This window comes from Ornithorhynchus anatinus, unplaced genomic scaffold (genome assembly GCF_004115215.2).
Source record: "Ornithorhynchus anatinus isolate Pmale09 unplaced genomic scaffold, mOrnAna1.pri.v4 scaffold_110_arrow_ctg1, whole genome shotgun sequence".
Lineage (NCBI taxonomy): Eukaryota > Metazoa > Chordata > Mammalia > Monotremata > Ornithorhynchidae > Ornithorhynchus > Ornithorhynchus anatinus.
The window spans coordinates 14,167-41,831 of NW_024396675.1; the positions used below are offsets into that span (position 1 = coordinate 14,167).

Genomic DNA, 27,665 nt, shown 5'->3' on the forward strand with positions numbered 1-27,665 from the left:
GCTTTTCTCTCCCTTCCCCTTGATACTTATACTGTCTGTACTTTCCCTTAATTCCTCTCCCTTGGCTTCCCCTCTCGTCTTTCCTGCTCTGCCTTTTTAATCTCTTTATTCTTTCTCTCTGTCACTCTTCTATCTCCTCCTATCCCTTTTCTCTTTATTCCCCTGCCTCTTATTTCTTTCTCCTCCTGTCCCTTCTCTTTTTCTCCTTCTGCCCCTTCTCTTTTCCCCCCCGGGCCTGTCTCCCTTTCTCCCCCAGTCGTTTTTCCCTTTTTCCCTTTTCCTTTTCCACCGTCCTTTTCCTTTTTCTCCTCTCTCCTCTGCAACCCTTCTCGACCCAGCTCTCATCACTCTTTCTGGTCATACCCTCTGGCCACTTACTGGGAAAGGCAGGAAGACAACAGAGCTTTTCTTGTTCCACAAAAGCCCATCCTGCTGTGAGCCCACCCTGAAGCCAAGTAGAATGTAGAACATGTCTCCTTCCTGCTCAAGACAGGGCTGGTTTCAGGGACTGAGCATGCTCAGTGAGTTTTCTCTCTCTCTCTGGTGTCCAAGGGTTACTATTCATCACCCGGGCCTCTCTTCCCTCCGCCATGAGAACCGAGAGGTGGACTGGAGAAGAGGCCAGTCTCAGCTCACACACATAGTAGTCTCTTCAGGTCTCACAGAATCCAACATCCAGAGAGGAGAGACTGAGTGTCCCCCAAGCATCTTCCCACATTTCCTTTAAATTTTCCCAAGGATCCCATGGGAATCCTAGCTAGTCTTGCCTGATTCCAATCTGGAGAGTTGCAGGCCATCCTTGCTGAATTGAGGGGTGCGATTCCTGCGTTCACTGAGAGAAAACTAAATTGGGACCAAGTGAGATCTGGGAATCTTTTGAGTGGTTTCTGTAAGCTGCTCTATGGATAATGTAGATAGTAGTCCCGAAATTAACTGAGCATCCACATGAATTAATCGTCATTTCTGTTTCTCTCTTTCTCTCTCTGTCATTCTCCATATCTGATCTAATTGGGCCTAGTCTCTGTCCTCTACTGTGGCACAGAGACTACGAGGGAGGGAGATTAGAGAGCTTGTCCCCATTTAACAGGAGAGTAAACCAAGACACAGAGAGATGTAGTGACCTGTCCAAGGTCCCACAATAGATAACTGGCAGAATCTATGTCTCCTGACTCCTAATCCCATCATCAGTCCATGTGGAAAGTTTCCATAAACACACTGGAAGCGGCAGTCATGGTGCTGGTCAGGTGTCCACCATTCTCCCAGTGGTCAATGATCACCAATCAGCACCCATAGCTTCCCCAGGTCTGTGGGCTAGAGGAATGTGTGGGCTAGGGGAATAAGCTAGGAATGAGGGAGTCTGGCCCCAGACAGGTCAGCAATGGTGGAAATGGGGGTAGTGGTGAAGGTGGTGAAGAACTGGGAAGGACTCCACGGCCATCAGTGAACAACCTGAAAGAGGTAATAATGTAATTATTATTATTATTATTACTGTTATTGTTTTTAGGTCCTTACTCTAAGCCAAACACTATTCTAAGCTGTGGGATAGATAAAAGATAATCAGGTTGGACACAATCCCTGTCCCAAATGGGTTTCTCCGACTATCTAAGAGTGAGAACAGACATTTAATTCACATTTTATAGAGAGGAACCTGAGAACCGAGAGGAAACTGAGACCCCAAAAGATTAAGTGGCTTGCCCAAGGTACTACAGGAAACAAGTGACAGAAATATTTCAGTTCAGTATGGCTTAGTGGAAGGAGCTCGGGCTTGGGAGTCAGAGGTCATAGGTTCTAATCCTGGCTCTGCCACTTTTCAGCTGTGTGACTTTGAGCAAATCACTTCACTTTTCCATGCCTCATTTACCTCATCTGTAAAATGGGGATTAAGACGGTGAGCCCCAAGGGGAACAACCTGATTTCCTTGTATCTACCCCAGTGTTTAGAACAGTGCTTGGCACATAGTAAGTGCTTAACAAATACCATAATTAATTATTATTATTATTAACTTGGATTAGAAGCCAGGTATATCCCCTTGCCCTGCACCTGGCTCTACTTGCATATTTTTCACACTTTCCTGTCTCTTCCCCTTTAATCTTCATCTCCTCTGCATATCCTTTACCTCTTCTCCCTTGGCTTACCCTCTCCTGTTTTCCGCTCTTCCCCTTCTATCTCTGTGTACTTCCTGTCTTTCTTCTCATGTCCCTTCTCTTTCTGCCCCATTCCCTTCTATCTTTCTGCCTCTGTCCCTTCACTGTTTCTTCCCCAACCCAAGCAAACCTTTCTATCCAAGTCCCATCTCCCTTCTCCCTTAGTGTCTTCTCCTTTCTCCCCCTGTTCATTCTCCCTTTTTCTCTTTCTCCTTTCCTCTCTCTTTTTCATTTTTCTCCCCTCTTCTTCCCACCAGTCTTCTACAAAATCCTTTTCACTCTTTCTGGTCCCACTCCCTGGCCACCTACTGCCAGGAATGTCCTATCCGGTCCTTCAGTACATTTGACCCCCATCTCCACCACTGCTGACCTGTTTGGGGCCAGACAGCCTCATCCCCAGCCTATTCCCCGGGGCCTGGCAACACGGGGGTTTGCAGATACTTATGGGTAAACATCGGCCATTGGACAAATGATAAAAGCAGCATGGTGTGGTGAATTGAGCATGGGCCTGAGAGTCAGAAAGTCATGGGTTCGAATCCCGGATCTGCCACTTTTCTGCTGCGTGGCCTTGGGTAAGTCACTTCACTTTTCTGTGCCTCAGTTATCTCATTTGTAAAATGAGGATTGAAAATGTGAGCCTCTGTGAGTCAGGGACTGAGTCCAACACGATTTGCTTGTATCCACCCCAGTGACACATAGTAAGCATTTAACAAATACCACAGTTACTATTATTATTATGGACACCTGACAAGTACCAGGATTGTTTCCTCCAGGGTGTTGATGTAGATTTTCCTCAAGAGGAGTCAGGAGACATAGATTCTGCTACAAAGAGACAGGAGTGCTTTCCTGTTCCCCTAAAGCCCACCCTTCTGACAGCCCTCCCTGAAAGCATCCAGAACACAGAACAAATTTCTTTCCTGCCTAGGCCTGATCTCCCTCTTTTTTATTTGAATAGTATTTGTTAAGCACTTACTATATCCCAAGGCCTCAAGTAGACACAAGTTAATCAAGTCGGGCACAGACCCAGTTCTACATGAGGCTCAGTCTCAAGTCGAGAAAGAAATGGTATTGAATCCCCATTTTATAGCTGAGGAAACTGAGTCCAGAGCAAATAATTATAATAATGATAATGGTATTTGCTGTATTAAGTGCTTACTATGTGCCAAGCACGATTAAGTGACTTGCGCAAGGTCACACAGCTAGGGAGTGGTGGAGCTGGGATTAGAACCCAGGTCCTTTGACTCTAAGACCACGGCATTAGGTAATGCTGATTTTTAAGATGTAACTTTGATCCAAGATGTAACTAGACATGGAATTGAGGTTCCTCCTACTAAGCTATGAACTTCTTGAGGACAGAGATCATCTCCTCTAAACACTTTCATGCTCCAAAATGACTAGTATAGGACTTACTCTGATTATTCTGTTCTCAGTTATGTTAATGTGAAAACATAATGACCTGAAATGTCCTCTCACATATCTGTGAGAAGAAATTGTGTATTTACAATCTTCAACCATGCTCCAACTCTCTTTGCAATGAGTTCTCTCTGACCTGGTTTCTCAGCCCCGTTTTCAAGGTTTACTCTTCATTACCCACGACTCCCTCCTCTCCACCATGGGACCCGAGAGGTGGAGTGGAGAATAGGCAAGTCTCGACTTGAACATACTGTGGTCACTTTGAGTTTCACAGAATCCAACACCCTGAGAGGAGAGACTGAGAGTGTCCTAGGCCTGTTCCCATGTCTTCTTCAAATTTTCCCAGGTGGCCCTTGGCAATCCTGCCTTGGGGATTTCCATCCTTCCTTGCTGAATCGGGGGCAAGTTCCCTGCATTGTCTGGGTGACAAGGCTGAACTGGGGCAAAGGGGGATCAGGGAATCTTCTGAGTGGCCTGTTTAACTTTCCCACAGGGAAATATGTTTGTCAGGGGCCCATGTGGAAAGTAGTCCTGAAATTAACTGGGCATACAAATGAATTAATACATTTTTCTGACTCTCCCTGCCTCTTTCAATTTCTGTCTTTCTCTTTACCTCTCTCACTCTCAGTCTTTCCACTTTGTTTTTCTGTCATTTTCTGACACAGTCTCTCTCTCTCTATCTTTCTCGGACTGTCTCTCTAATATGTCTCTCTCTGATTCACTAAATGTGTCTCTGACTCCCCATCTACCTCTTTCTACCTGAGTTTGTCACTTTCTCTTAATCTATGACTCTCTTTGTATCTCTTCGAGTCAATCTATCTCTTTCTGACACTACCTCTCCATCTCCTTCTGCTCTCCACCTGTGCTTCCAAAATCTGCTTTACTTCTCTGTCTTTCCCTGCATCTTTTTTTTTACTATTTTTAAAAAATTTCTATGGTAGTTTGTTAAGTGCTCAATATGTGGCAAGGACTGTTCTAAGCAATGGGGTAGATCCAAGCTAATCAGGCTGGACAGAGTCCCTGTCCCTCATGGGGCTCACACTCTTAATCCCCACTTCACAGATTAAGGAATTGAGGCATAGAAAAATTAAGTCCCTGACCTAAGGTCACACAGCAGAAGAGTGGAGGAAGCAGGAGTAGAACCCAGGTCCTTCTAACTCCCAGGTCTGTGCTCATCCACTAGGCCATGCTGCTTCTCTGTCTCTTTGACTATCTGTAGCTACATCTTCTTCTCCTGTCTCTCTATGCTCTCTCTATTCACGTCTCTCTGACTTCCTGTCTCTCCCTATCTCCCTCTGTCTTTCCATCTCCCTCTGTTTCTCTCTTTTTATCTCTCTCTGCCTCTTCCTCTCCCTTTCAGTCACTCAGTCAATCATATTTTCACTCAGTCAATTGTCGAGAAGCAGCGTACTTCAATGGAAAGAGCACAGGCTTGGAAGTCAGAGGTCATGGGTTCTAATCCCGGCTCCACCGCTTGTCAGCTATGTGACCTTGGACAAATCACTTAACTTCTATGTGCCTCAGTTACCTTATCTGTAAGATGGGGATTAAGACTGTGAGCCCCACGTGGGACCACCTGATCACCTTGTATCCCCCTAGCACTTAAAACAGTGCTTCGCACATAGGAAACACTTAACAAATGCCACCATTATTCTTCTTATTATTATATTTATTGAACACTTACTGGGTGCAGAGCACTGTACTAAGCACTTGGAAGAGGACAATGTAACACAAAGTCCCTGCCCACAACGAGGTTACTACCTAGTCCCTCTCTTTTTCTCTCTATCCTCATCCTATATTCTTTCCTCATCCTATATCCTTCTTTCTTTTTGTTTAAGCCCCTGTCTCTATCACTCTCAGTGTGTCTTTCTGTCTCTCACTCTTTGTCCCCCTGCCTCTGTCTCTCCTTAACTCTCTCATTTAGTTTGGATGTCTGTCTCTCTCTGTTTCTCTCATTCCCAGGTTATGCTACTGGAGGATCTCTTCTGTCATTTTGAAATGAAAAGAATGGATGACATTGAGCTTGCCTATGGGATCATCTTTCTGGTACAGATTGTCTTTGGAGTCTCAGGGAATGTATTCCTCCTCTGGGTATATGCACAAAAGGTCTGCACCACCCACCTGCTGAATCCTCCAGACATGATCCTCGCTCACCTGGCCCTGGCCAACACCATAGCCCTTCTAAGCCGGGGGATCCCCGATATCTTGTCAGCTGGGGGGTTGAAGAATTTCCTGGGTGACGTTGGTTGTAAAATTCTCTCATACGTTTATTGAGTATCCCGGGGTCTTGCCATCTGCACCACTTGCCTCCTGAGCGTCTTCCAGGCCATCACCATCAGACCTGGCACCTCCCAATGGGCAGGAGTCAAAACCCAATTCTCCAAGTGCATCCCCCCCTCCTGTCTCCTCTCCTGGGTCCTCAATCTGCTGTTTGACATGACTACACCGATGTTCATCATGGGCCTTGGGAACAGCACCAACACGAATTTTGTCATCCTGAAATACTGTTCCTCCGTCAGTATCAGTACAGTCACAACCCTGGTCAATGTGGTGGTGCTCTCCCTCCGTGATATGTTCTTCATGGGACTCATGAGCATGGCCAGTGGTTACATGGTGTTTGTCCTGCACAGAGACCACCGGCAGGCCAGACACCTCCACGGACCCAGATGCTCCCCAAGGCAATGCCCAAGGTCAGAGCAGCAAAGAGAATCACTGCCCTGGTCACCCTGTACGTCCTCCTCCATGGACGGAACACAATCACCCGGAGTTTTTTATTAAATATGAAGATACATTCCTCTCCCATCCTTCAGAGCAACAACCTTATGTCCTTAACTATTTCAGCTGTCAGTCCATTTCTGATGATTCTCAGTGACAGGAGGATAAGAATGTTCTGGAAAAGAGATTCTTATACTCCCAACTTGGAACCCTCACAGGGTCTTGGGAAATGGTGCATGCCTGTTAGGGAATGGGGGAATCCAGGGATCTGGGGAACAGGATAGTAATGGAACTGGGATGGAGGGGCCAGAGACAACTTGTCCTGCAAGTTTCATTCTCCTGTATACTCAGAGGCCTGATACCTCCATCTCCACTGAGCTGGCTTCCATGTCTGTATGTGTTTGTGATGTGGAAGCAGAACTGTTTGGTGTCCTCGTTCCCTGTTCCAAGTTTCCCCTGGCCAGTGACACCTAATAGTGCTTGATAATTCTGAGAGTCATTGGTTTGGAGAAGGGGGCTAACTCAGAAAAGGGAAGCAGTCAGTAACACTGGGGGTAAATTCAGGTCTGTCAGGGTCTGCTGGCATTCACACTCTGTATGGCTTTTCATACAAGGACCAGGCCAGGGAGTGTGAAAACCTCAGTGCAAAACATCCCTTCTAGTGCAAATAAAAATTCATGTACGTGACTTGCTGGTGGCATGACTGGTGCCTGACCAATGCTCATCAAAATGGCAAAGAGCCAGAAAATGTGCATGACTGAGGTTTTAAGGGCACAGTAGGCAAGTATGGAAGAAATTCACTTTCCACAACACAATCTTAGATATAGTTTCACCACCAGAAGTGTAAATGAGTAGGAGCATGGCCTAGTAGACAGAACACAGGCCTTGGAGTCAGAAGGACCTGTGTTCTAATCCTGGTTCTGCCACTTTCATTCATTCATTCCATAAATTCAATTGTATTTATTTTGTACTTACTGCATACAGATCACAGTAGTAAGCACCTGGGACAGAACAGTGTAACATTTATCCATTCAATAGTATTTATTGAACGCTTACTATGTGCAGAGCCCTGTACTAAACGCTTGGAATGTACAAATTGGCAACAGATAGAGCCAGTCCCTGCCCACTGATGGGCTTACAGTCTAATCGACTGTAACACGGAACAGACACAGGCTGGGAGACCTTGGGGAAGTCACTTCACTTCTCTGAGCCTCAGTTACCTCAGCTACAAAATGGGGTTTAAGACAACAAGCTCCATGTGGGGCAGAGACTGTGTCCAACCTGACTAACTTGTGTGAACCCCAGTTACTGGACCATAGTAACCTCTTAACAAATACTATAAAAAAGTCTTGTAACCAAGGAACAAGTCTTGGAACCAAAGGAGAACTCTCCTACCTTTGTCCTTATTCTTCTTATTCTTATCATCATTGTCTTGATTATTTACTAAATTTAGCCATAGTTGTTTTAGACTTAGTACTCCTAGTAGGATAGTAGCAATAGAGATGATTGTAGCGTTTATGGAGCACTTTCTTGGTACACTGTACTGAACTAGAAACTTGGAACGTATAGAAAACCAATGGATACACACCCCAGTGATCTAACCAGAAAGACAAGCATAAAAGCAAAAATAGCAGATTATAAGCACCATAAGATCTGGGACCTCCCATTTTACCTCTAGTTTGTCTTGGCACCCAGTATGTTAGAGTATGTTAGAGTTGGTAACATACTCTGAAGTCTGATCCTTGGAGACTTCAACATCCATAGGGATGTACCCGATGACTCCTCTGCCGCCCGCCTGCTATCCCTCCTCGACTCTGCCGACCTCCTCCTCCACCATACCGCGCCCACTCACCAACTCGGTCACACCCTCCATCTCGTCATCTCCTACCGCTGCACTATCTCCTCCCTCACCAACTCTGAAATCCCTCTCTCTGACCATAACCTTCTCACCTGCCTCATCTCTCACACTCCCTCCCCCTGCAAATCTTCGCTACTGCCCCACAGAGACCTCCGCTCTCTCGATCCCATCCGTCTTTCCAATAGCATCTCTCCTCACCTTGCCGCCCTGTCCTCTCTTCCCACTCTCGACGAGCGGGTCTCCGCTCTCAACTCCACCCTCTCTACTCATCTCGACTCTCTCGCCACCCTTTCCCTCCGCCGCTCTCGCTCCACTAACCCACAGCCCTGGATCACCTCCTCCGTCCGCCTCCTACGCTCCTATGCTCGAGCTACTGAGCGCTGCTGGCGAAAGTCCAAGCACCAAGCCGACCTCACACACTTCAAATTTAGCCTTTCCTGCCTTAACTCTGCCCTCTCCTCCGCCAGGCAAAGCTTCTTCTCCTCCCTCATCGACACCCATGCCCGTCACCCCTGCCGATTGTTCCGGACCTTTAACTCTCTCCTTAGGCCCCCTGTTCCTCCCCCTCCCCCATCTCTCACCCCCAATGATCTGGCCACCTATTTCCTCACGAAAATCAACACGATCAGGTCTGAGCTCCCCAAAGTCACCCCTCCGCCTCTCCCCTCCCCCCACCAACCCCCTCCCCTACTTTCCCATCCTTCCCTGCAGTATCCTCAGAGGAGATCTCCTCCCTCCTCGCAAGTGCCACCCCCTCCACCTGCGCCTCGGACCCCATTCCCTCTCACCTTCTTAAAACCATCGCCCCTGCCCTCCTCCCTTCCTTAACTTCTATTTTTAACCACTCAATCTCCAATGGCTCCTTCCCCTCTGCCTTCAAACATGCCCACGTCTCCCCCATCCTAAAAAAACCCACTCTTGACCCCACTTCCCCCTCCAGTTATCGTCCTATCTCCCTATTACCCTTCCTTTCCAAAATCCTAGAACGAGTCATCTACAATCGATGCCTAGAATTCCTTAACTCCCATTCTCTCCTAGACCCCCTCCAATCTGGCTTCCGTCCCCTCCACTCTACCGAGACTGCTCTCTCTAAGGTCACCCATGACCTCCTTCTTGCCAAATCCAATGGCTCCTACTCCATTCTGATCCTCCTTGACCTCTCTGCTGCCTTTGACACTGTCGACCATCCCCTCCTCCTCCATACCTTATCTCACCTTGGCTTCACGGACTCTGTCCTCTCCTGGTTCTCCTCTTACCTCTCTGGCCGATCATTCTCGGTCTCCTACGCTGGAGCCTCCTCCCCCTCCCATCCTTTAACTGTTGGAGTTCCTCAAGGGTCAGTTCTTGGCCCTCTTCTGTTCTCCATTTACACTCACTCCCTCGGTGAACTCATCCGCTCTCACGGCTTTGACTACCATCTCTACGCAGATGACACGCAGATCTACATCTCTACCCCTGTCCTCTCCCCCTCCCTTCAGGCTCGCATCTCCTCCTGCCTCCGGGACGTCTCCACCTGGATGTCGGCCCGCCACCTAAAACTCAACATGAGCAAGACTGAGCTCCTCATCTTCCCTCCCAAACCCGGTCCTCTCCCAGACTTCTCTATTACCGTGGATGGCACGACCATCCTTCCCGTCCCACAGGCCTGCAATCTCGGTGTCATCCTTGACTCGTCCCTCTCGTTCACCCCACACATCCTATTTGTTACCAAAACCTGCCGGTTTCACCTCTACAATATCGCCAAGATCCGCCCTTTCCTCTCCACCCAAACGGCTACCTTACTATTACGGGCTCTCGTTATATCCCGGCTAGACTACTGTGTCAGCCTTCTCTCTGACCTCCCTTCCTCCTCTCTCGCCCCGCTCCGGTCTATTCTTCACTCCGCTGCCCGGCTCATCTTCCTGCAGAAACGATCTGGGCATGTCACTCCCCTTCTTAAACAACTCCAGTGGTTGCCTATCGACCTCCGCTCCAAACAAAAACTCCTCACTCTAGGCTTCGAGGCTCTCCATCACCTTGCCCCTTCCTACCTCTCCTCCCTTCTCTCTTTCTACCGCCCACCCCACACGCTCCGCTCCTCTGCCGCCCACCTCCTCACCGTCCTTCGGTCTCGCCTATCCCGCCGTCGACCCCTGGGTCACGTCCTCCCGCGGTCCTGGAACGCCCTCCCTCCTCACCTCCGCCAAACCAATTCTCTTTCCCTCTTCAAAACCCTACTTAAAAATCACCTCCTCCAAGAGGCGTTCCCAGACTGAGTTCCTCGTCCCCCTCTACTCCCTCTGCCATCCCCCCTTTACCTCTCCGCAGCTAAAGCCTCATTTTCCCCTTTTCCCTCTGCTCCTCCACCTCTCCCTTCCCATCCCCACAGCACTGTACTTGTCCGCTCAACTGTATATATTTTCGTTACCCTATTTATTTTGTTAATGAATTGTACATCACCTTGATTCTATTTAGTTGCCATTGTTTTTACGAGATGTTCTTCCCCTTGACGCTGTTTATTGCCATTGTTCTTGTCTGTCCGTCTCCCCCGATTAGACTGTAAGCCCGTCAAACGGCAGGGACCGTCTCTATCTGTTGCCGACTTGTTCATCCCAAGCGCTTAGTACAGTGCTCTGCACATAGTAAGCGCTCAATAAATACTATTGAATGAATGAATGAATGAATGGTAGACACGATCCCTAACTAACAAGAACTACAGTCTGGAGGGGAGGCAGACATTGTAAAAATTACTAACTGGGGAAAAGACAGAGTTTAAGATATGTACCTATAAATGTGGGGCTGGGCAAGAGGTATCAAAGTGCTCAAAGGCTGTAGATCTGAGAGCCTAGGTGATGGAAAGAGGGAGGAAGAATAGGGTTGGAAGGACCTCTTGCGAGGGAGGGGAGATAATTATGTAAATAGTGTTGTTTGATATTGATGATGAGGATGGTGATGAGGACAGAGATTGATGATTAAAAAGATTCATATCAGAGATCTTGTATTTGTGTCCTATTAAGCATGACCAGAGTTTTCTCTGTAATAGTAATAGTGAACAAATTTATGAATCACCTTCTGAGTTCTAAGTCCTGTACTGTGAGCTTGGAGGACCTCATTTATAATGTTCACTGGTTGGTTTTCATGTTCATTAAGTAGCTATTGTACTAAGTGCTGGGATAAACACAAATAATTAGATCAGCCACAGTCCCTGTCCAGTAGTGGACATACAATCTTATCAATCAACAGCATTTTTTGAATACTTATTTTATGCAAACCACTGTACTAAGCACTTGTTAGAGTTCAAAAGACATGATCCATACCCTCAAGAAATTTAAAGCCTAGTGGTCTGGGGGGAAGAGTGAGGGAGCAGAGAAAGAATTACCTTACAGTTTGAAATGAGAAGAATTGTTGTTAAGTACATGAGTTTATGCTTGAGAAATAGATATAGAAGATAAGTACAAATATGCAAAGTTAAGAGGGAGCTATAGCAGGAATCATGTCTCCATTTTATTGGTTAGGAAACTGAAGTCCAGAGAAGCAAAGTGACCTGCTCAAGGTCATACAAAAGGCCAGAGGCAGAGCTGGGACTACATCCTGGTTCTCCAGATTTACATTTCCATGCTCATTCCTCTGGGCTTCAGAGACAAGCACAGAGGGTAGACAGAGACAAAGCAGAATAACAGTTGATTAAAAATGACTACAAGTTACAGTGCTAACAAATCAGTATAAGAGGGGAAAGATTGGAAAGTTAGGTAAGAAGGGATGACAGCCCAGTACCTGGAATTCTAAGGGACTCAAGTTTTCTAAATGTTCTATAGGTTCCTGCCCTCGGAAAGCTGTTCTGGACAATGGCAGCTATAGAGAGCCAGTCTTCAGGTGGCTCACTGCTCCAGGGGACAAGGACCTTTGGGGTGGTGGCCAGTTTACTAGGATTCACTCTTAAATTCTGATGAGGTCCCTCCATCTTGAGAAAACAAAAACTCCTAATGGTTGCTCATTCTGCTCTACAGCAAACAGAGCTACACCACTGTCTTTCAGACAATCCACCAGTTTTTTTTTCCCTTCTACCTGTTATAATAATACTAGCATTTGTCAAGGACTATGTACCAAACATTTTTCCAGGTGCTGAGGTAGATATAAGGTAATCAGGTCAGACACAGTCTCTGTCCCACATGGGGTTCACAGTCTTAATCCCCATTTCCTCAGTGAGATAACTGAAATGCAGAGAAGTGAAATGGCTTGTCTAAGGTCACACAGCAGACAAGTGCCAGAGTAGGGGTATGAACCCTGGTGCTTCTGACTCCTAGGCTCATGCTCTGTCCACTAGAGCATACTGCTTTTCTATCTACACTCTTCTCCCAATCCACACCAGCTTGCACTTTTTATTCATCTCAAGCCAACCTACTCACCATGTTTCCTTCTCATGTCTCCCTCCACTGACCTCTTGCTCATGCTCTCTCTCCCCGTTAGAAACATCTTCCCTTCATTCTTTCATTCAATCATATTTATTGAGCGCTGACTGTGTACAGAGCACTGTACTAAGCATTTGGGAAGCAATTCAGCAAGAAATAGAGACAATCCCTACCCATCAATGGAATCACAGTTGAGAAGGGGGGTGACAGTCAACAGCACACTGGCACACCACAGATCTCCCTTCCCTTAAAGCCTTACTGAAATTCTATAGAACACACTGGATAGAACACTCTGCTGTAGTATACTTACGATGGCAGACTCAAAAAAAAAAAAATAGGAACTCGTCACAAGACTATCATGAACTTAAATTACTTTGTGTCTGGTCAAAAGGAAAATAACCAAATCCTGGAGCCAAATGCAGTCTGTTCTCATTTACCCTAGTTCCTTAATCTCAACTGGGATCTGGTTCCTCTTTAGATCTTACAAAAATCTCTTGGCTGTTACCCATGTTCTTCAGTTCACACGATCTCTTTGTCTTCAGCTCTAAGAGCTGAGGGCCAAAGTTAATTCAGCGAGATGGTGGGTTGGAGGGGCAGAGAAGAAAGGGGAAGAGTGGAAGGGGTAGAAGAGGAAAAGGAGTAGGGAAGGGAGAGGTACAGGAAGTGGAGGAAAAAAAAGGAGTGCAGGAATGGCAATGATAATGCTACTTATCTCTATGGGCACCTCTGATGTGTCAATTAGCAACTGGTAATAGCAAGGAGAGATCTGGGCTCATGTTGTGCCAGACTATTCATTCATTCATTCACTAGTATTTATTGAGCACTTAGTATGTGCAGAGCACTGTATTAAGCGCTTGGAGTGTACAAATAGGTAACAGATAGAGACAGTCCCTGCCCTTTGATGGGCTTACAGTCTAATCGGGGGAGACAGACAGACAAGAACAGTAGCAATAAATAGAATCAAGGGGAAGAACATCTCATTAAAACAATAGCAAATAAATAGAATCAAGATGATGTACATCTCATCAACAAAATAAATAGGGTAATGAAGATATTTACACTTGAGCGGATGAGTACAGTGCTGAGGGGATGGGAGGGGAGAGGGGTAGGAGCAGAGGGAAAGGGGAGAGAAGAGGGTTTAGCTGCGGAGAGGTGAAGGGGGGGTAGAGGGAGCAGCGAGAAAAGGGGCTGACTAGTGGGCTGCAGGAAGGGGAGTCTGAAAATATCCTGAGATTTCTCCTTCAGTGTGTCAGAGTGGATTAGTGCTCAGCGATTCCCTAACTGACACTTTCCTTATCCACCCCTACCCCCTCCACCCACCGACTTATGCACATACACACACACACACATACAAATCATACCCTGAGGGAGTGGAGAGATGAAAAAACCTGTTAATAAATACTGCCTCAGCCTCGTCCAGACAGAGTCTCACTTTCTGCGAGCTGCCCTCCCAGGTTGAATTCACAATCGGTGTGGGTGAGTAAGACAAAATGGCAAAATAATACTTTGGAAAGGTAATCCAAGCTACCGGGTGAAATGTGGACTGAAGTCAGAAGAGCATGGAAGAAGAAAGACCAGTGACATTTTCTCACTAAGAATAATAATGGCATTTAAGCACTTACTATGTGCCAAGTACTGTTCTAAGAGCTGGGGTAGATACAAGGTAATCAAGGTAGTCCCACGTGGGGCTCACTGTCTTCATCCCCATTTTACAGATGAGGTAGTTGAGGCACCGAGAAGCTAAGTGACTTGTCCAAAGTCACACAGCTGATAAGTGGCAGAGCCAGGACGACAACCCACGAACTCTGACTCTCAAGTCTGGGCTCTTTCCACTAAGCAACACTGCTTCTCTAGTTACTCACTGCTCTCCTTGCCTGCACAAGTAACACAGACAAACACAGAAACACACACAGATAAACACAAACACATGTACACCCCCGCAGAGGTACACACTCGCACATAGGTCTTGTTCTTTATATTTAAAGATGATATCACTGACGGTTTTATTTACCCATTGGTGTGTGTGAGGATGAAAAATATAACGGAACAGCCACAGTCCTCGCTGAATTATGCATGCAATCAGCCCATCTGTGGTATTCAGTGAGGGATTCCTGTGTGCAGGGGACTGTACTGAGCAGATTGAAATGTTAAATACTATAAATACTACAGAGTTGAGCACTTGAGTCCAGACTGAACTAAGTGCTTGAGAAAGTACAAAATAGTAATAAATAATCACCATATGGTAAGTAGGCGAGACTGCCCCTTACTGTGCTCTCTTTGTAGTTTGAACTGTTTCTGAGTTGTATAATAATGACATCCTATATTTCCTCAGTCCTATTATTACCTTAAAGTGTTGTCAATCAGTGGTATTTACTGACTGCTTACTGTGTGCTGAGCACTGAACTGAGCTTGTCACTTGATGTATCTCACTCTGTCCTCACCATCTCTGTGTCATTGCATTACGACTGTCACTTTACAAATGAGGAAATTGAAGTCCGGAGAGGTGGAGTGATTTGCTCAAGGTCAGCCAGCAAGCACATGGCAGAGCTGGAACAAGAACCTGGGCTCATAAGGATGGTATTTAATAAATGGTTACTATGCACCAACCTCTGGAGCAGAAATAAGATAATCAGATTGGACACAGTCCCTATCCCCTATTGAGGAGAAACAGAGTGGCTTAGTGGAAAGAGCCTGAGCTTGGGAGTCAGAGGTCGTGGGCTATAACTCGGCCCCACCACTTGTTAGCTGTGTGACTTTGGGCAAGTCAGTTAACACCTCTGTGCTTCAGTTGCCTCATCTGTAAAATGGGGATTACAACTGTGAACCCCAGGTGGGACAACCTGATTACCTTGCATCTACCCAGCACTTAGAACAGTGCTTGGCACATAGTAAGTGCTTAACAAATGCCATCATTATCATTATTATTATTGATGCTCAGAGTCTAAGAGGGAGAGAGATGAGGGATCTCATCCCCATTTAACAGGAGAGGTAACTGAGACAAAGAGACATTCAGTGAACTGTTCAGTGTCACACAGCAGGTCACTAGCAGAACCTGGGTTCTTGACTCCTAGCCCCATCAGCTAACCATTTGGTAAATTTCCATCTATATCCTGGAGGACACAGTCCTGGTGCTGGATCGGTGTCCACCATTCCCCCAGCAGCTGATGTTCACCCATTAGCACCTGAAGTTCCTTCAGGTCCCCCAATATGGGGAATAAACTGGGGATGACTCAGTCGCTCCACCAGGCCAGCAGTGGTGGAAATGGGGGTGAAAGGTGGTGCAGAATTACATATAACATCACTGGCATCAGTGAACAACTAGAAGGCAGTAATAATGAAGTGATAAGAATGAAAACAGTGATAATAATGATAATCATAGTGGTAATTATTAAATGCTTACTCTAAGCCAATCACTGTTTTAATTGCTGGGATAGATACAATATAATCGGGTTGGACATAGTCTAGGCCACACATGTGGGTCACAGGCAGATAAGAGTGAGAACAGGCATTTCGTTCACATTTTATAAATGAGGAAACTGAGGCTTAGAGAAGTGAAGGAACTTTCCCAAGGTTCTAAAACAAACCAGTGTTGGAGCCGAGATAAGAAACCAGGTAAATCTTCGCTCTCTCCACCGGACTCATTTCGCTGTCTCTCTCTATGCCTTTCCTTCTCTTTGCCTTTGTCCTTTATCCCCTCCTCCTCTCCCTTTTCTCTGTCTCTCCATGGGTCTTCTTTCTTTCTCTTCCTTTCCTTCTTTGTATCTACTCCTGTCCCTTCTCTTTTTATCATCCTACCCGTTAACTCTTACTCCACGGGCATTTCTCCCTTTCTCCCCCAATCCTTTCTCCCGTTTTCCTTTTTCTCTTTCCACTCTTCTTTTTCTCCTCTCTCCTCCCCACCTCTTCTCAACACTGACCCCTTTACTCTTTCTGGCCTCTCCCCGGCCACCTACTGGAAAGAGCAGGAGGCAATGGAACTTTTCTTATTTCCCTAAAGCCCACCCTGCTGTGTGCCCACTCTGAAGTCTACCAGAATGAAGACTATGTCTCCTTCCTGTCCAGGGCAGGGCCGGTCTCAAAGACTGAGCATACACAGTGAGGTCCCGCTACCTGGTGCCCAAGAGACATTAGTCATCATCTATGTCTCCCTCCCTTCCACTATAGGACCCGAGAGGTGGAGTGGAGAAGAGGCCAGTCTCGACTCTCATAATAGAGGTCACTGTGGGTGTCCAAGAATCCAACAACCTGAGAGGAGAGATCGAGGGTATGTCCCAAGAAGACCCCAGGATATCCACCATCTCAAGACCAAATGTAATCTCTTGACCGCCTGAGCCATCAGGTGGAATTAGGAAGTGAAGGTGAGATATCGCCCCCACATCCCAAACTGCTAGATTGACAGCTCAAACCTGGAATACAGAAGGTGTCCCTCCCCTCGCATGCCAATAAAATTAGGTATGAATTAGGCGGGAGGGCAAAGATTGGATAAACTGAGGCTGGAAGCTCCAGTGTCCTAGTAGCACAGGTAATAAATACCTGCGCCTTCTGGCCTTCTGTGCAGCAGATCGAGACTTGCAGCAGCTGGCTGCGGGTCACTTCTGTCACTGGTGTGAGAAGCCCACCCTGCCTGCCCCAAGTGAGAAGCCAAGGGATGGGGGAGTGTACCGTGCTGCTGAACGCTCATGGGACTGGAAGCCAGGTGCTTTGCCATGGGTCAGTAAAGCATAAGTGGATTCCTCACAAATGGGAGGTGCTCATGGGTGGCAGCTAGCCACATCATCGTGCGTGAACAATCCATGAGTGAATTTCTGCTGGGTCAAACCTGGGTGCTTTACCACATGCAAGAAACACATAAGAATATTCATCCTATAGAGAATCTCTAATATAATCAAATTATTCAATTTACCCCATTTAAAATAATCAAATAATTCAAATAGACTGTGTTCAGAATAATCAAATAATTCAATTCGCCTCGTGGAATGAATTTTTTATAAAACTCAGCCTTTCCATCCTTGGTCTCACCTTCGCTGTCTCGCCGTGCCGATTCCCGAATGAACCTGTCCCCGAGTGATGGGTCACAGGGTATTCCAGGCTTCTTCCCTCATCTTCTTTAAATTTTCTCAAGGTTGCCATGGGAATCCTGCCTCATCCTGCCTCAGTCCAACCTGGAGAATTCCAGTCCTGTCTTGCTGAACTGGGGGCAAGTTCTCAGCATTATCTGGGGGTTGAGACTGAATTGGAACCAAGTGGGACCTGAAAACCTTCTGAGTGGCTTGTGTAACCTGCCCACAGGGAAATATGCTTGTCCTGGGTCCATATGGAAAGTAGTCCTGAAATTAACTGGGCATCCAAATGAATTAATCATTGTTTCTGTTTCTCTCCTCGTCTCTCTGCATTCTCTGTCTCTACCTGTCTACTCTCATTCTCTCCACTTCTTTGTTTCTCTCTGTCATTTTTTGACTGTCTCTCCATCTGTCTCTATCTGTCCTTCTGTATCTCTCTTTCTATATGTTTGTATATATATATAAATACATATATATCCCTCTACTATATTTTTCTGACTTTTGGCCTCTGTCCCTCCATCTCTGACTGTCTCTTTCCCTGTGCCTCTGTCTGACACCTGATTTGTTTCTTTGTTTCCCTCTGTCATACTGTGTTTCTGTCTTTTTCTGTACATATTCATGAGTTATTTATTCATATTCATTCAATCGTATTTATTAAGCACTTACTGTGTGCAGAACACTATACTAAGTGCTTGAGAAATAAAATACAACAGTAAAGAGTGACACCCCCTGACCACAGTGAGCTCATGGTCTAGAGGTGTGGAGATAGACATCACTACAAACAGATGAAATTACAGATATATGTATATATATATATATTAAAGTGAAGAGGAAGAGAAGCAAGTCAGGATGATGCAGAAAGGAATGGAAGATAAGGAAAAATGGGGCTTCTTTTGGGAAGGCCTCTTGAAGGAGATATGCCTTCAGTAAGGCTTTGAAATGAAGGAGAGTAATTGACTGTTGGATATGAGGAGGGAGGGTGTTCCAGGCCCAGGGCTGGATGTGTGCCAAGGGTCAGCAGTGATGAGAGAGGCAGGTTTAGGGGCACCATGGGAAGGTTAGCAGTAGAGGCGTGAAGTATGTGAGATGGGTTGTAGAAGGAGAGAAGCAAGGTGAGGTTGGAGGGTTGAAGGTTATGGAGTGTTTTAAAGCCAATGGTGAGGAGTTTTTGTATTGGAGGTGGATGGGCAACCATTGGAGATTTTTGAGAAGGGAGGAGCCGGGTGAAATGTCCTGAACTTTTATTGTAGAAAGTTGACCGGGGAGTGGAGTGAAGTGTGAACTGGAGGGGAGAGAGACAGGAGGTTGTGAAGTCAGCAAGGAAGCTGATGCAGTAATCTAAGTGGGATAGGATGAGTGATTGACTCATGATGGATGACTCATGATGGATGACTCATGAGGATGAGGAACTGCAGGGCGTTGCCAGTCCGCCTTGGACCGTGTCGGAGGGTGAATCCCTGTTGGACGTAGTCGATCATCTCTGCCTTGGTCAGGGGTGGTCGTGCCCCCAGCCGAATCGACCACCACATGGACTCTGGAGCTCTCCTCCCAGGCGGTGGTTCCTTGGGCTGCCTGCCCCCCGTTTCCAGCCTAGCTCTTTAACAGCCTTTTGGCCGCCGACCGCCGACTTTAGCGGCTTTTTGGCCGCCGACCGCCGACTCATCCACGCCGAGACCACCCCCCCTCTCCCGGGAAGCTGAGCCTTGTCATCGCCCGGACCCTTGGCGCCATTACCGCATGGGCCCGGGATCTCTGCTCCCCTGGAGCTGAATCGACCACCACATGGACTCGGGAGCTCTCCTCCCAAGCGATGGTTCCTTGGGCTGCCTGCCCCCCGTTTCCAGCCTAGCTCTTTAGCAGCCTTTTGGCCACCGACCGCCGACTTTAGCGGCTTTTTGGCCGCCGACCGCCGACTCATCCACGCCGAGACCACCCCCCCTCTCCCGGGAAGCTGAGCCTTGTCATCGCCCGGACCCTTGGAGCCATTACCACGTGGGCCCGGGATCTCTGTTCCCCTGGGGGTAAGTCTCAGACCGCCGGGCCCCCTCTTCCCAGCCGAATCGACCACCACATGGACTCTGGAGCTCTCCTCCCAGGCGGTGGTTCCTTGGGCTGCCTGCCCCCCGTTTCCAGCCTAGCTCTTTAACAGCCTTTTGGCCACCGACCGCCGACTTTAGCGGCTTTTTGGCCGCCGACCGCCGACTCATCCACGCCGAGACCACCCCCCCCTCCCGGGAAGCTGAGCCTTGTCATCGCCCGGACCCTTGGAGCCATTACCTCGTGGGCTCGGGATCTCTGCTCCCCTGAGGCGCAGCCTCGGCCCACCCGGCCCCTGCCCCGATTCCCGACAAGCCCCCCTTCGCCTACCGCTCGCTGACTCATCTGCGCTTCCTCCGCCTCCACCGGGGAGCTGAGCCTCGGACCGTCCGGACCCACGCCCGCCTCAGCCTTTCACAACCTGGATCTCCGCACCCCCGCTCGGGAACTCCGACACTACGGATCTTCGCCCCCACAGACCCCCAGCCACCAGCTTCCAGTCCACCCCCTCCCCCCCCCCCCGCTCGGGCCCGGGGACATTGCGCTCCCCTTCTCGATCCTGGGGACATTGTGCTCCCCTTCTCGGCCCCAAGGACATTGTGTCCTCGGGGGACATTGTGTCCCCCTGCTCGGGCCCAGGGACATTGTGCTCCCCAACCGCTCCCCCACTCCGCCCGAGGCGGCCATTTTAGGAAGCCCCCACTCTGCCTGAGGCGGCCATTTTGGGAAGGCCTCACTCCCTCTTCCCTCTTGAGGTGATTCATCCCTCCCGCCCCCGCCCCGGGCGACGACGTCCTTGTTCTCACCATGTTACCTTGCCTTAGCCGCCGCCTACGGCCGCCACCCACCCCGGACAACCTCAGGGCCCCCCCGCCGCCACAGGGTTATTTGGTCATGAGCTCTGGGACACTCTCGGCCGCTGGCCGCTTGACTTTGAGTCTGATCGGGTAGGGACGGCTCGTCCCCCGACCCTGGTCATCGCCTGCTTATTAACACTATTGTAGTGTGCCTTACTGTAGCATGTTGCTATATTTGCGATCTCGCTTTTTATTGTTTATTGTCGTCAGATTTTGAATTTGATCAGGTCGCCCCTTAATCGAGTCTACCCCCGACCCTGGTCATCACCCCTTTTATTAACACGACTATATTGTATCATACTGTATCATGTTGCTATATTAGCACCACTGTATTGTATCATATTGTATCATGTTGCTATATTACCGATTTCGTTTATTACTGTTTATTGTTGTCAGTGCTGCCACCCACCTCTCTGGCCTCGTCATGTCCCTTCTCCCCCCCTCCCCCCTCCCGCCCCTTCCTATCCTCCCCTTCCCCTTCCCCTCTCTCGCTCAGCTCTTTCCCGCTCTCTCCTCTGTCTCCTCCCCCCCTCCTCTCTCCCGCCCTAGAACCCCACTTTACCAGCGCTACCCCTCTTCCCCCTCCCCCTACTCTTCCCCCCACCAAATCCCCTCTTCACCCCCTCCCCCCTTCTCTCTTCCCCACCCATGCCCAATCCCAGTCCTCTTGTCCCACCGCCACCCCTCATCCCCCTCTCCTCGTCCAGGGCCCCGCCACCTCCTTCCCATCCAAACCCTCCCCTCCCCCCGCCCTTCCCCCCCTCCTCCCCTTGCACCCACAGCTACTTTCAAGTGTGGCCTCTGGAACCCCCGCTCTGTTACAGGCAAGCTACCTTTCATCCATGACCTTTTCCTCTCCCGCTCTCTCCTCCTCCTCGCCCTTTCGGAAACGTGGCTCTCTCCCGAAGACACGGTCTCCGCCGCCGCTCTCTCCAGTGGAGGCCTCTCCTTTTCCCACTCCCCCAGACTCACCGGTAAGGGAGGAGGCGTCGGCTTCCTCCTCTCGCCCCGATGCCGCTTCCGCACTATCCCTCCTCCCCCCTCCCTCTCCTTCCCCTCCTTCGAAGCCCATATCATTCGCCTCTACCACCCACTCCAGTTACTTGTCGCCGTCATCTACCGCCCTCCCGGTCCCACCTCCGACTTCTTCAACCACCTTGACCCCTTTCTCACCTTCCTTCTCTCCTTCTCTCTGCCCACTCTGATCCTTGGAGACTTCAACATCCATACGGATGTACCCGACGACTCCTCTGCCGCCCGCCTGCTATCCCTCCTCGACTCTGCCGACCTCCTCCTCCACCATACCGCGCCCACTCACCGACTCGGTCACACCCTCGATCTTGTCATCTCCTACCGCTGCACTATCTCCTCACTCACCAACTCTGAAATCCCTCTCTTCTCGGACCATAACCTTCTCACCTGCCTCATCTCTCACACTCCCTCCCCCTGCAAATCTTCGCTACTGCCCCACAGAGACCTCCGCTCTCTCGATCCCATCCGTCTTTCCAATAGCATCTCGCCTCACCTTGCCACCCTGTCCTCTCTTCCCACTCTCGACGATCAGGTCTCCGCTCTCAACTCCACCCTCTCTACTCATCTCGACTCTCTCGCCCCCCTTTCCCTCCGCCGCTCTCGCGCCTCTAACCCACAGCCCTGGATCACCTCCTCCGTCCGCCTCCTACGCTCCTATGCTCGAGCTGCTGAGCGCTGCTGGCGAAAGTCCAAGCACCAAGCCGACCTCACACACTTCAAATTTATCCTTTCCTGCCTTAACTCTGCCCTCTCCTCCGCCAGGCAAAGCTTCTTCTCCTCCCTCATCGACACCCATGCCCGTCACCCCCGCCGATTGTTCCGGACCTTTAACTCTCTCCTTAGGCCCCCTGTTCCTCCCCCTCCCCCATCTCTCACCCCTAATGATCTGGCCACCTATTTCCTCACGAAAATCAACACGATCAGGTCTGAGCTCCCCAAAGTCACCCCTCCGCCTCTCCCCTCCCCCCCACCAACCCCCTCCCCTACTTTCCCATCCTTCCCTGCAGTATCCTCAGAGGAGATCTCCTCCCTCCTCGCAAGTGCCACCCCCTCCACCTGCGCCTCGGACCCCATTCCCTCTCACCTTCTTAAAACCATCGCCCCTGCCCTCCTCCCTTCCTTAACTTCTATTTTTAACCACTCAATCTCCAAGGGCTCCTTCCCCTCTGCCTTCAAACACGCCCACGTCTCCCCCATCCTAAAAAAACCCGCTCTTGACCCCACTTCCCCCTCCAGTTATCGTCCTATCTCCCTATTACCCTTCCTTTCCAAAATCCTAGAACGAGTCATCTACAATCGATGCCTAGAATTCCTTAACTCCCATTCTCTCCTAGACCCCCTCCAATCTGGCTTCCGTCCCCTCCACTCTACCGAGACTGCTCTCTCTAAGGTCACCCATGACCTCCTTCTTGCCAAATCCAATGGCTCCTACTCCATTCTGATCCTCCTTGACCTCTCTGCTGCCTTTGACACTGTCGACCATCCCCTCCTCCTCCATACCTTATCTCACCTTGGCTTCACGGACTCTGTCCTCTCCTGGTTCTCCTCTTACCTCTCTGGCCGATCATTCTCGGTCTCCTACGCTGGAGCCTCCTCCCCCTCCCATCCTTTAACTGTTGGAGTTCCTCAAGGGTCAGTTCTTGGCCCTCTTCTGTTCTCCATTTACACTCACTCCCTCGGTGAACTCATCCGCTCTCACGGCTTTGACTACCATCTCTACGCAGATGACACGCAGATCTACATCTCCGCCCCTGTCCTCTCCCCCTCCCTTCAGGCTCGCATCTCCTCCTGCCTCCGGGACGTCTCCACCTGGATGTCGGCCCGCCACCTAAAACTCAACATGAGCAAGACTGAGCTCCTCATCTTTCCTCCCAAGCCCAGTCCGCTCCCAGACTTCTCCATCACCGTGGATGGCACGACCATCCTTCCCGTCCCGCAGGCCCGCAATCTCGGTGTCATCCTTGACTCGTCCCTCTCGTTCACCCCACACATCCTATCCGTTACCAAGACCTGCCGGTTTCACCTCTACAATATCGCCAAGATCTGCCCTTTCCTCTCCACCCAAACGGCTACCTTACTATTACGGGCTCTCGTTATATCCCGGCTAGACTACTGTGTCAGCCTTCTCTCTGACCTCCCTTCCTCCTCTCTCGCCCCGCTCCGGTCTATTCTTCACTCCGCTGCCCGGCTCATCTTCCTGCAGAAACGATCTGGGCATGTCACTCCCCTTCTTAAACAACTCCAGTGGTTGCCTATCGACCTCCGCTCCAAACAAAAACTCCTCACTCTAGGCTTCAAGGCTCTCCATCACCTTGCCCCTTCCTACCTCTCCTCCCTTCTCTCTTTCTACCGCCCACCCCGCACGCTCCACTCCTCTGCCGCCCACCTCCTCGCCGTCCCTCGGTCTCGCCTATCCCGCCGTCGACCCCTGGGTCACGTCCTCCCGCGGTCCTGGAACGCCCTCCCTCCTCACCTCCGCCAAACTGATTCTCTTTCCCTCTTCAAAACCTTACTTAAAAATCACCTCCTCCAAGAGGCCTTCCCAGACTGAGCTCCTCTTCCCCCTCTACTCCCTCTGCCATCCCCCCTTTACCTCTCCGCAGCTAAAGCCTCATTTTCCCCTTTTCCCTCTGCTCCTCCACCTCTCCCTTCCCATCCCCACAGCACTGTACCCGTCCGCTCAACTGTATATATTTTCGTTACCCTATTTATTTTGTTAATGAATTGTACATCGCCTTGATTCTATTTAGTTGCCATTGTTTTTACGAGATGTTCTTCCCCTTGACGCTGTTTAGTGCCATTGTTCTTGTCTGTCCGTCTCCCCCGATTAGACTGTAAGCCCGTCAAACGGCAGGGACTGTCTGTATCTGTTGCCGACTTGTTCATCCCAAGCGCTTAGTACAGTGCTCTGCACATAGTAAGCGCTCAATAAATACTATTGAATGAATGAATGAATGATTGTATTAACATGATAGTTTGGATGGAGAGGAAAGGGCAAATGTGAGCTATGTTGCGAAGGTGTGACTGATAGGATCTTGTGAAGGTTAGTATAAGTGTGTTGAAAGAGAGAGAGAGGAGTCAAGGATAATGCTAAGGTTAGGGGTCTGTGAGATGGGGAGGATGGAGAGTTTCTTCAATGATGGGAAAGTCAAGGAGAGGACAGGGTTTTGGGTGGGAAGATAAGGAGCTTTGTCATATATAAAAACCCTAATGTATGTCTTCCCCCTGGACTGTATGCTCATCGTGGGCAGGGAATCATTCTATCAACTGTTTCATTTTACCCTCCCAAACACTTATTACAGTGCTCTGAACACAGTAACTGCTCATAGAATGCCAATGAGGGATTGATTTCTGTGTCTCTCTAACTCTTACTCTCCATCTGTCTCTCCCTCCTTGACTTGTCTCTATCTAGAGCTTTTTCTGTCTCTCTTTGACTCACACTGTCTCTTTCTGACTTGGTTTCACTGCCTTACCATCTCCATCTAATTCACCAATTCTACCTCTCTCTTCCTCCGTCTCTCTGTTTGACTCTCTGAGGGGAATAAACTGAAGTGGCAGAACTCTCACTTGGAATGTGAGAGGTAGCAGGTTCGTTGCCCACATTGTCTACATATATCTGTTTCCTACCCTCTAGACAGTAAGGTTGATAATTGGCAGGGACTGTGTCTCCTAATTGTGTTGTACTATATTCCTTTATTTTGTTTATTTTGTTTAATGAGATGTACATCAGCCTGATTCTATTTATTTGCCATTGTTTTTATATGTTCTTCCCCTTGACTCTATTTATTGCCATTGTTCTTGTCTGCCTGTCTGCCCCGATTAGACTGTAAGCCCGTCAAAAGGCAGGGACTGTCTCTATCTGTTGCTGATTTGTACATTCCAAGCGCTTAGTACAATACTCTGCGCATAGTAAGCACTCAATAAATACTATTGAATGAGTATTGAATGAATATTCTCCAAAGCGCTTAGAACAGTGGTCTACACAGAGGGAATGCTCAATAAATACCACTGATGGATGGTTTGATTTCTGTCACTCCTTCTGCCACTCTTTCTCCCTCATCTCCTCTCTCTCTGTGACTTTCTGTCTTTCTGTCCTTTCCTCTGACTCTTGACACTCTCTGACACTAGCTCTCAATGCATATATTTGTTTCTCTCTAGTTCTCTCATTTCCCAGATTGTACTACTGAAGATCTCTTCTGATACAGCCGAGTGAAGAGAATGGATGCTAATGAACATGCCTTTGGGATTCTCTTTCTGTTAAAAATTGTCTTTGGGGTCTCAGGGAATGTGTTCCTCCTCCTGGTGTATGCATAAGTGGTCTCCACCACCCACCAGCTGAATCCTCGGGACAAGATCCTAGCCCACCTGGCCCTGGCCAACACCATGGCCCTTCTCAGCCGAGGGATCCCTGACATCCTGTCTGCTTGGGGGCTGAATAATTTCCTGGATGACGTTGGTTGTAAAATCCTCTTATACATTTATCAGGTGGCGCGGGGTCTTGCTATCTGCACCACCTGCCTCCTGAGCATCTTCCAAGCTGTCACCATCAGCCCTGGCACCACCCAGTGGGCAGGAGTCAAAACCCAATTCCCCAAGTACATTCTCCCCTCCTGCCTCTTCTTCTGGATCCTCAATCTGCTCTTTGATGTGACTACACCAATGGACACGATGGGACCTAGTAACAGCACCAGTATAAATAGGGTCATCCTCGTGAAATACTGCTCCATCAGGACCAGTGCAGTCTCAACCCTGGTGTTTGCAGTGGTGCTCTCCCTCCGCGATATATTCTTTGTGAGACTCATGAGTATGGCCAGTGGCTACGTGATATTTGTCCTGCAGAGACACCACCAGCAGGTCCGACACATCCACAGGGCTGGATGCTCCCCCAAGGCAATGCCCGAGGTCAGAGCAGCAAAGAGAATCATTGCCCTGGTCACCCTCTACGTGCTCTTCTATGGACAAAACACAATTACCCTGAGTTTTTTATTAAATATAAAGATAAATTCCACTCTCATTCTTAGTAGCAACGGCATTATGTCTTTAATGTTTTCAGCTGTCAGCCCATTTCTGATGATTCTCAGCGACAGGAGGTTGAGAATGTTCTGGAAAAAAGATTCTCATATTCCCAACTGAAATCCGTCTTAGGGTCTTGGGAAATGGTGCATGCCTAATGGGGAGCAGGGGAAATCCAGGGATGAGGAGAACAGGGTAGTTATGGAACTTGAATGGAGGGGTTAGAATCACCCTGTCCTGCAAGTCTCATTCTCCTGTATACCCGGAAGCCTGGTACCTCCATCTCCACTGATCTGGCTTCCATGTCTGTCTGTGTTTGTGACCTGGAAGCAGAACTGCCTGGTGTCCTGGTACCCTGTTCCAAGTTTCCACATGGCCAGTGACACCAAACAATGCCTGATAATTCTGAGTCATTGGTTTGGGGAAGAGGGATAACCCAGAACAGGAAAACAGAAACACTGGGGGGTAAGTTCAAGGCTGTCATGGTCTTCCAGCATTCCCATGATGCATGGCTTTGCATACAAGGACTAGGCCAGGCCAGGGAGAGTTAATACCTCATGCAAACCATCCCCACTACTGCAAATACAAATTCATGCACATGTCTTGCTGGACAGACCATGCTTCCCCATGACTGGTGTCTGACCAATGATCATCAAAATGGTAAAGAACCAGATAATGTGCATGACTGAGTTTTTATGCACACAGTGGGTAATTATGGAAGAAATTCACTCTCAACAACACAATCCTAGAAAAGATTTCACCACCAGAAGTGGAAATGGGAAGGAGCATAGTCTAGTGGGTAGAGCACAGGCCTTGGAGTCAGAAGGCCCTTTGTTCTAATCCTTGTTCTGCCATTTTCATCCATTCATTCAAGTGTATATATTGAGTGCTTACTGGGTGCAGATCACAGTACTAAGCACATGGGAGAGAACAATGTAACAATAAACAGACATTCTGGAAAACCTTAGGGTAGAGTCTTTACTTCTCTGAGCCTCAGTTACCTCAGCTACAAAATGGGCTTTAAGGCTACGAACTCCACGTTTGGCAGAGACTGTGTCCAACCTGAGTAACTTGTGTGAACCCCAGTTCTTAGTACAGTGCCTGGGTGCTTAGTACAGTGCCTGGCCCATAGTAAATGCTTCGCTAAT

At 48.7% G+C, this 27,665-nt stretch overlaps 1 protein-coding gene and 1 pseudogene across 1 annotated transcript; both read left to right on the top strand.

Moving 5' to 3' along the window:
* Positions 5,556 to 6,556, top strand: ORNANAV1R-PS3399 (vomeronasal 1 receptor ornAnaV1R-ps3399 pseudogene; annotated as a pseudogene).
* ORNANAV1R3173 (vomeronasal 1 receptor ornAnaV1R3173) lies at positions 25,723 to 26,637 on the top strand. The gene is given in 1 exon segment (NM_001253565.1): positions 25,723 to 26,637. A coding segment is annotated over 1 exon segment (915 nt).
* Positions 26,638 to 27,665: the final 1,028 nt, after the last annotated feature.